Source organism: Mus pahari, chromosome 22 (genome assembly GCF_900095145.1).
Source record: "Mus pahari chromosome 22, PAHARI_EIJ_v1.1, whole genome shotgun sequence".
Classification (NCBI taxonomy): Eukaryota; Metazoa; Chordata; class Mammalia; order Rodentia; family Muridae; genus Mus; species Mus pahari.
In genome coordinates, this window is record NC_034611.1 from 15,911,447 (window position 1) to 15,920,594 (window position 9,148).

Here is a 9,148-nt window from a genome sequence, read left to right on the forward strand (position 1 = left end):
TGTGTGTGTGTGTGTGTGCGTGTGCATGCATCTTGAAAGTAAACCTGGAAGTCGGGGCATTAGATCTGTTGGCAGTGTAGTTGGAGTTAGACATGGTTGTGACCTGCTAGGCTCCAGGGCTGGGAACTGAACTTGGGCCTGCCCAAGAACACTCCTTGCCCTCCTTCCCTCCCTCCCTCCCTCCCTCCCTCCCTCCCTCCCTTCGCATTGGTGTTGTATGTATGTATGTCTGTGTGAGAGTGTCAAATCCCCTGGAACTCGTTATGGATGGCTGTGAGCTGCCTTGTGGGAGCTAGGAATTGAACATGGGTCCTCTGGAAGAGCAGTCAATACTCCTAACCATTAAGTCATCTCTCTAGTCCTAGATAGTATTTCCTTAAATTTGTTTTACAATTTTCAAAGATGGCTTAATTTTCTTAGTACAGTCTAAATGACAGAAGACACATGTAAGTTGGAGTGTATAATATGCACGCCAGCCCTTTAGATGGAGGTAGCTTTGTTGGAGCGTTTTGCTTGGTTGTTTGGTTGGTTTTTGAGGTCTTTAGGAGGTGTGGTGAGTCTAGAATAAATATGCCTCCTCCCTGGGGATAAAGTGTACAGAAGCAGTGAGGTAGGCGCTGCTTTGAGAGCAGGAGGGAGAGCTCAAGGGGAGACTGGAAAGTATGTCAGCTGACCTCTCTAAGAGAAGCAGAGAGCCCTCACAGGTCCTTTGATGTTCCAGCAGAGAGCTAGCCGCCAGGAGATGGAATGGGCAGGGGCAGGAAGTGGGGTGGCTCTCTGTCCCTGCTAGATTTTAAAATATTCCTGGTCCAGCCACTCAGGCTAAGTTCTGCCTTGGCTCCATGGATGGATGACATGTGTGGTTTTGATCTTGAGATGCCCTGGCAAGGAGTTACAGAAGAGTATGGCATTCCTTCTTGTTTTCTGGCCCATCTCACCACAGCAGCGAACTGGCAGTTCATATTTTGTAAATTATTTTGCAGTAGCCATTAGGATGTTGCATTCAGCACCACATTATTGTAGAACTTCTTTCAGGTCCAGACTCTTAACAACAGCCTGTGCTTGTCTGTGTGAACGTAGCCCTGGATCCGCCCATCCCCAGCACTAACTAAGCTGAGCACAGTGGCGTATGCCTCTCTCTCATCCAGGACTGGGGAGCTGGAGGCAAGGGCGTCAAGAGTTGATGGGGATGTCACACTTAGCTAAGTGATGAGTTTGAGGTTGGTCTCAAATACCAAGAAAGAAAAGAACGTGCAGTTGATGTATCTGCAGGCACACTGTTAGGCACTGACTGTGAGATGTGGAAAGGGTTGTCTTTCAGTTTTTAAGGTATTCCACAATTTTTTAATTTACAGATTTCCTTTGGGTGAAAATGATTTCTGAACTGTTTAAAGTGAAACTTTGAGTAAAACTTCAGTTGTTAGTTTGTTTTGTGACGTACTAGATTTAACATGTAAATAATATAAAAAAGATGTAGGTATTTTTGTTATTTGCTAAATATTTCTTTTCTTTTCCAGGCTTGCTAAATATTTCTTTTCTTTTCCAGGCTCAAACTGCCTATTCTGCCAATCCTGCCAACCAAGCATTTGTTCTGGTGGACGCTGCTGCTGCTCTCCCTCCAGATGGAAGTAGGCTTATACTTTGCACTTGGTGGGGTGGGGAGGCAGAGATAAATATAAAGGTTTTCTTCTCCCCTGAAATTCAGAATCTGGGATTTTGTTTTGACATGTTATGGTTTTTTTTTTAAAGAAATAACTTGTTTAATTAAGAGTGATCTTTGAGTATGAAGATGAGTCTTAGGGCATAATAAAATTCTTAGTTTGATTTATAATCTTTAACATAGTCTGTTCATTAGTGGGAGACACACTCTCCCATGGGAGTACAGTTTTCCCAACTGCCGCTCTCTTATGCATCTGTCCTGAACTGCCCCTTTCTTCCTTTGCCAGGGAACTCAGGAAGTTTCCAACTGTCTTCTTTTTGGGATATTTTTCAAAACTAAGAGTTGCTGTTCAGACTGGATAAACCATAGCCTGTCCTCCTTCCACCCTGAGTCAGAGGGCTTCAGGATAGAGCCTCTCTGTAAGACATTAAGACACTAAGGAAATGATTAAGTTCCTGTGGCCTTTCATCTTCTGATGCCATCTCTTAACTTTATTCTTTGTAATGAACCTACTCTGGAATCAAAATAGACCATAGAAAAAGATTTTGGAAGTAGCTCACTTCAAAGAAAGTTAACTATTGTTAATGTTTAAACCATCTGTTTGTCTCATTTCATTAGAATAAGCCTGTCATTCTTAAAGTGGTAGGACAGGGTACATCACATGCTTTGACATTGTCTCCTCTTACTTGAGAGGAACCACCCCATCCTATCCCATCGCTGTGTATGGAGCGAGTTAAGCGGCGGAGGCGCTAAACATTTCGGGTATTCTGAACTGAAGACTTTGTGCCATAATCCCCAAATTTCTAATGTTTTAGGATTATGTTAAAAAAGGGGGGGGCAAGGTCATTTATTTGGAAAATTATTTTTACCTTTGAGTAGTTACCTCTCTGTGTCTTTTATTTCTATCTCTATATTTTATATTTGTATTGTGAACTTTTTTTTGTTATTTTTCTTAAGAGAAATGCAGCAGCTCTCAGTGTTGAGTAGCATTGTGTAGGATGAGTCTCCAGCAGGGGTCTAAAGCAGACAGGCTGACTCGCACAGGTCTACTGATGGCTAGGTGACCTTCAACTTTGAAGGTCTTGTTATCTAGCCTTGGCTGGTCTCAGATTTGTGGCAATCCTCCTGCTTCTGCCTCACAAGTGGAGCTCTGGGCTTAAACCCATGTTGCCACCATGGCCAGCTTTAGACCATTTTAAATGAGGGACTTGGACACCTGCTCACGGTGGTCTGTGGTGGGTCCTGAAGTGCCCCATGGCCACAGATGAGTGACTCACTAGGTTAGAAAGCTAAGACTGCTTCAGATGGAGTTAGAGTTTAGGACTTTTGCATTAAAGTGGTTATGGACTTTTTTCATTCTAATTGTGGCAAAGATGGGACAATATCCTTCCATTTTATGCATCTAAATCTTTGTGCCTTTTTTTTTTTTTTAAATTAAACACAGCAAGTCCATACTAAGTTGTTATTTTGAATATTCTGCCAATGCCTTTTTCTTTATTTACATTAGATCTGTATCCTAAACTGTATCCAGAGCTCTCTCAATACATGGGACTGTCTCTAAATGAAGCTGAAATATGCGAGAACATGCCCGTGGTCTCTGGAGCACCAGCACAAGGGGTATGTACCGTCTAATCTGAGTCCCATAAGATGTACTCTATACAGAGGTGTAGACTCACTTATAGTAAACTCACAGATTTATAACTTTAGGGTTGGACTCTCCTAAGACTATAAAATTCCTTCTAGATGTACTTCTGAACATTTTCATCCACTGTTGAATTTATTAGGTCTTTGTCTTCTGCATTTTATCCTTCCCTAAGTGTGATATGGCCCCTGCCGAGTTTCTAAGTTAGTTTTATCCTTTCTAGCTGTTTAACTGCACAGAGGTTTGGAATTCTGACATAGTTACTAAGTAAGTAGTTCAGTTATTTCTTAACGTATCTCACATCAAGTCTTGTCCCAGACAGAATTTCATTCTGGATAAATTAGTCATTTTAGTATATATCTGACATATTATTTTGCTCACGTTCCTAATATTCCTCCTCTTGTAATTAGAAACCTTTTTTTTTTTTTATGTAATTAGACTGAGATTCTAGGTCTGAATGTAGCACATAGCTCTTGCTATAATTATAGTTACAAGCTTCATGACTGAATCCACTTCTATCCTCTTGCTACTGCTTATATAGTACCTGGCTTTTATATATTGAAATTTCAATATTTATTGAAAGCTTACTTGAATTACTTATGATCTTGACTGGTAAATTAGTTAATGCTTCAGGTACATGCCAGAGCTGTCTAGATTCTCAAATGAAAGACACACACACACACACACACACAGAGAGAGAGAGAGAGAGAGAGAGAGAGAGAGAGAGAGCGCATTATTTTTAATAAAGTGAGAACATTCTTTTTGATATGTCTAACTTGCTCAGTGGCTGGGCACTTTCAAACCTCCCTGTGGTTAGGGCTTGCACATTCTCCCCTCCAGCATTCCTGAATCAACTTGCTAAATGAATATTTCCTCTCTGCTACCCAAGACCCCAGTGAGAGAGCGGCCTCTGGGCCACTTTCCCCTTACATACGCGTTACTTTCTTTCCTCTAGCTCTTAGTCTGATCCTTCTGCTCCCATCATGGCCATTCTCCTCTCCTTACCCTCCTCTCTACCTTCTCTCTCAGTCTCTTGCTCGCACACAGTCTTCTAATCTAAATGTCCCGCCTCCATCTCTCTGCCCGGCCATTAGTTGGATGCCAATTCTTTATTACCAGTGGAAGCCAGCTGGGGGTCTGGACCTCAGGTCTGGAAGTGTGGCTTGTGGGAGCTGAAATATGACAAAGCATTAGAACAGATTCCCAACAATTATCCAGTTGATAAAACACTATTTCAACTGAGGTGATTTAAGAAATTAGATAAATGGTCAAAGATTTTCAAAGGAAAAAGTAGAACCCAGATAGAAGTGCAAAGAGCCAGCTGTTGTCCTAGGACGGAGTGGATGAGGGGCTAGGACCTAGAAAGCTTAGGGATGCAGCCTGTTGAAGCTTAGACCTAGAGGAGGGGTTCTAACAGTTGCAGCCTCTGAGCGGTTAGGCAAGTTGTAAGATGTGGCTCAGTGGTTATAGTGCTTGCTGCTCTTCCAGAAGACAGCCCCAGAGGATATGACATCTTCTGCTCCTTTAGGCATCCATAGAAGTGGCAATTTCAGACATAGAGATGAATTATATAAAAATAAATCTTAAAATTTTAAAGTAAAAAAAATGTAAAGTCAACCCACAGTAAAGTAAAAAGAGGCATGGAGAAAACAAAAATGTTAATTGCCATGTTTACAGAAAATTTATCTTCTAACAAAGGAAAAAAGCCAATTATAGCTATTATTTTAGTGTATCTGACTTCCTTTGCCCAGGTCTGTATACTTTGTTCCCTTTGTGTGACCAGCACATCAGTGTCCCTTCCCCATGTGTACATTTCTTGCCTTGAAGGTAATCTGAAGTTACTTTAGAAGTATCTGCGTTTATAAGGCTCTGTGGTATACTCTCTTCTTATTCTACCATTTCGTTAATTTGTTCTGGAGATTTCTGTTTGCATACATTTCACTTAGTACAGAATTCACTTCACATACCATGTAGGTTTTGTTTTTGTGTTCCACTTAGTTCCCCCCCCCCCCCAGCTTTATTACTGTATACGGAAGGTATACTGTAGCAGTGAGTTTGGGCTTACATGGCTTTGTGCTCTTGGTAGGTCACACGCTCCAACCACACACCCAGGAACTCTTTGGATTCATGGATGGAAGACACACACACACACACACACACACACACACACACACTCACAGAGTCGTCAGTTAATTTTAAAAAAATACCTTGGCTACGTTAAAGGCTGGGCACTCCTAAACCTTCCCCTAAACCTTCTCCTGCCACCCAAGCCTGGTTAGGGAAGTGGCTGCTCATCACCCGGATTCTCCCGTGTCTGGTTGGCTCTTTCTCTTGTAGTTCCTGAGTCTCTTCCTTCTACTCATGGTGATCTCTCTCCTCTTCCCTGCATCCCAGCCCAAGCAACTCTAAGAGTCCCACCTCCTCTCCCTTTGTCCAGCCATTGGCTACTGGCATCTTATTGATTAATTAAACACCAATTAAGGACAAGGACCTTTAATGTTTGGACAAGCAGATTCCCAATTGAATCAAAGCATTAGAACCAATCTCTAACAGTATACAACATGTTATTATATATGTGTACATTGTGAAATATTTCTACAATCAAGTGAATTAATGTATCTTTTGCCTCCTAGAGTTAGAAATTTTTAAGTATGTGGTTATAACCCTAGCGAGCTTCAGTTATACAATATTAACTGCCATGGTTACTGTGCTGTTCCTTAGAACCACAGACTTATTTTTGTTATTGAAAGTTTTTATACTTTGTCCATCTTCTCATTACTGGCCCCGTCAAGTTCTTCCTCTGCCTCGCTCCTACCCCTGACAAGGGTCTTCTGCGTCCTACTGCTGAGACTATATATAGACGTCACATAGGAAGATCACGCTGTGCTGTCTTTTTTGTCTCTGACATATTTCCTCCAGTATAATGTCTACATATATATTCATATATATATATATATATATACACATACATATTACATAGGGTCATTCATATTGTCCAAATGCCATTGTTTTTTATGGCTTTAGTAATAAGCCACTGTGTATGTACAAACTGCATTTTCTTTAGTCATGTGTTGACAGCCACTTGTTTCTAAGCTTTGAACTATGACTAATGCTACCATGAATTTGGGAATGCAGGCATCATTGGGATCTTGGGATTTTATTTCCCTTTTCATATATGCCCAGAAGGGAGAGTGTTCAATTGTATGGCAAATGTGTTTTTCACTTGAGGCTCCTGCGTACTGTTTCATATTGGTTATTCCAAGTGTGTTCAGTATCTGACAGGACAGAAGCATTTATCAGCACGTCTGTCTTTTTGATAGATAATACTTGCTGAAGGGTCTGCTTAAATCCAACATAAATCCAACGTGACTCAAGCACCAGGCTAATGTAGGTGACAAAAATTATTGCAATCAAGCCACTACTGATTAAGTAGACTGAAAGGATGTTGTAGGCCATATTTAAAGAATGAAAGCATAAAACAGGAGAAGTTCGGTGGGTTGTACCATTGTTCAATCATATTTTGACATAAAGGGTTAGCAAGGGAGTTTTCACCAATTGGAGGAGGTTCTTGGGTCTGGGAACATGAACTTGGTTTGACCCCACCAGCAACATGGAGCAGTTGTCCTTGAGATGTCTGGACTCATTCAGCTGTTTCCTTATAATAGAAGCTTTTCAGCTATTGGGAAGTCCCCAGCTCCCCTAGGGCCTGGGACCTGGAATTTGGTTTCTCCCTATGATTAAATGGTCTGAAAACGATGTGGTAGCACTTAGAGTCAGTCTTGTGCTTGTTCCCAGCACACTGACACATGAGGTGGTGATGTCATTTTTCTGGCTTTGATTTTCTAATGATAAACGATCTGTCACCCACCCACCTACTTGTTATCTTTGGGAAAAGCTTGTATGTAGGCATTTTGCCCATTTTTAAATTTAGTGTGCTGTTTTTGCTGTTGAGTTTTGAGTTATTTATGCATTTGGATATTTGCCACTTACTACATGATGATTTTCAAGTAACTTCTCCCATTCCATGGGTTGCCTTCAGTTTGGTGAATGCTGCTTTTGTTGTGAAGAACTTTTTTGTTTGTTTTGAGGCTGGCCTCAAACTTGATCCACCCACCTCTGGGTGTACGCCATCATGCCCCACCCCGGCTGTGAAGGATCTTATTAAGTTTGTTGTAGCTCTACTTACATACAAAGATCATTGAGAGATTTGTCTTGTGTTTTCTCCTAGTTTTATGTGTTCGGCAGATCTCCACAGTTAGGGCTTTGGAGTCCATTTGGAGCTGACTTACCTTCTGTATGAGATCAGCCACAGTCCCACTGCCCTGCTCTTGGGGCCTCGGTTTTCCTAATCCCAATGTGTACACATGGAGATTTTTTCAAGAGCAGTTTAATATGTTTTTATGTTGTCTCTTTATTTCATTCCTGACTTAAAGCCTTGTTCATATTGAACTTATTTTTAAGTTGATAATTTTATGATTATATCACAGAAAATCCCTGGAAAAAGAATGTTGCAAAAGTCTAGTGTGACGTTTAAGTTCTAGGAAAATATGTTTGAAATCAAAGCAAACCGCAGTGTAGTTGTTGGCGACAGAATATCTTCTGAAAAATGATTCATGCTTGCTTTCAGTGCTCCACCAACTTCATGGAAGTGCACTTACCCAGTCTAAGGTCGCATGACCTCTTTGGGCAATGCAGTCTTTGGAGACAGTTGATGTCACTTATGTGGTTGCTAGCTGGGGCAGTTCAGCAGCAGATTCCATACACAGGGGTGCCAGTTGACTTAAGTAACAAGTCATTGAGTCTTCTCTGTCCAAGGATAATGGGGGAGTAAACCAGAAGAAGGAAATGAAACTACTGTCATTATTGTGGAAATCAGACTTCACCTGAGGGAACTTGTTAATGGAGCAATATTTATAAGAACTATAACTGAGTGTGTTCCAGTTAATTGCTGTGTTTCTAAATACTGTCAAATTTTGTATTTTTCTTAGCAGTTGGTAGCAAGACCATCCAGTGTGAACTATATGGTAGCACCTGTGACAGGTAACGATGCTGGAATTCGGAGAGCAGAAATTAAGCAAGGGATTCGTGAAGTCATTTTGTGTAAGGATCAAGATGGAAAAATTGGGCTCAGACTTAAGTCAATAGATAATGTAAGTATATTTTTGAATTTATCTAAATAGGTCACAGAATATTCGTGTCAAATCATTGAAAATAGTTTGCTAGCTGTAATAACCATCTACAATGGGGAATAGTATGAATCCAGAGTTTTCACTTGGAGGCACCCACTTGAAGAAGCCATGCTGGAACTTGCAAGCAGATGCCGAGCTTTTCTTTTGATACTCCTTACTGAAATGATGCCATTTGGTTTATATAACCATGTGAAAGAGGGTGTGTGATAGAATTCGGGGCTTCACATGGGGCAGCATATGGGAAAGTAAAGGAAAAAATGGGCCAGTGAGAATTGGGTGTACATTTTTAAACTAAGTGATAATTATTTATGAGATGGTTCTGCAAGTTATTTCTGTCCATAAAATTTGAACTTAAATTGTGAACAGGTCTTTGTAATTGAGTCTGTGACTCCCTTGTCACACTAAAGACATGAAACCGGTTCCTCAGATATATTTGAAAACATAAGGACATGGTAGGTCTTTACCTCAATTTACAGTTTTCTTTTCTCTTTCCTTTTCTTTTTCTTTCTCCTCCTCTTCCTCCTTCTCCTCCTCTCCCTCTTCCTCCTCCTCTTCCTGTTGCTTCTCTTCCTCTTCTTCTTCCTCCTCCTCCTCCTTCTCCTCCTCCTCTTCCTTCTTCACCATTATCTTACTGGATTCTTTTTTTTTTTTTTTTTT

General features: G+C 40.9%; 1 protein-coding gene across 2 annotated transcripts in view; it reads left to right on the forward strand.

Annotated features, from left to right (window-relative positions):
* Sdcbp (syndecan binding protein) overlaps positions 1-9,148 on the forward strand; it is a 30,874-nt gene that overhangs the window by 12,132 nt on the left and 9,594 nt on the right. The window contains exons 3-5 of one of the 2 annotated variants that reach the window (XM_021222342.2): positions 1,547-1,628; positions 3,168-3,277; positions 8,291-8,452. In XM_021222342.2, the coding sequence (XP_021078001.1) occupies positions 1,547-1,628; positions 3,168-3,277; positions 8,291-8,452 (354 nt within the window). The remainder of the gene's footprint in view (positions 1-1,546; positions 1,629-3,167; positions 3,278-8,290; positions 8,453-9,148) is intronic. The other variant, XM_021222343.2, reaches the window with a different exon arrangement.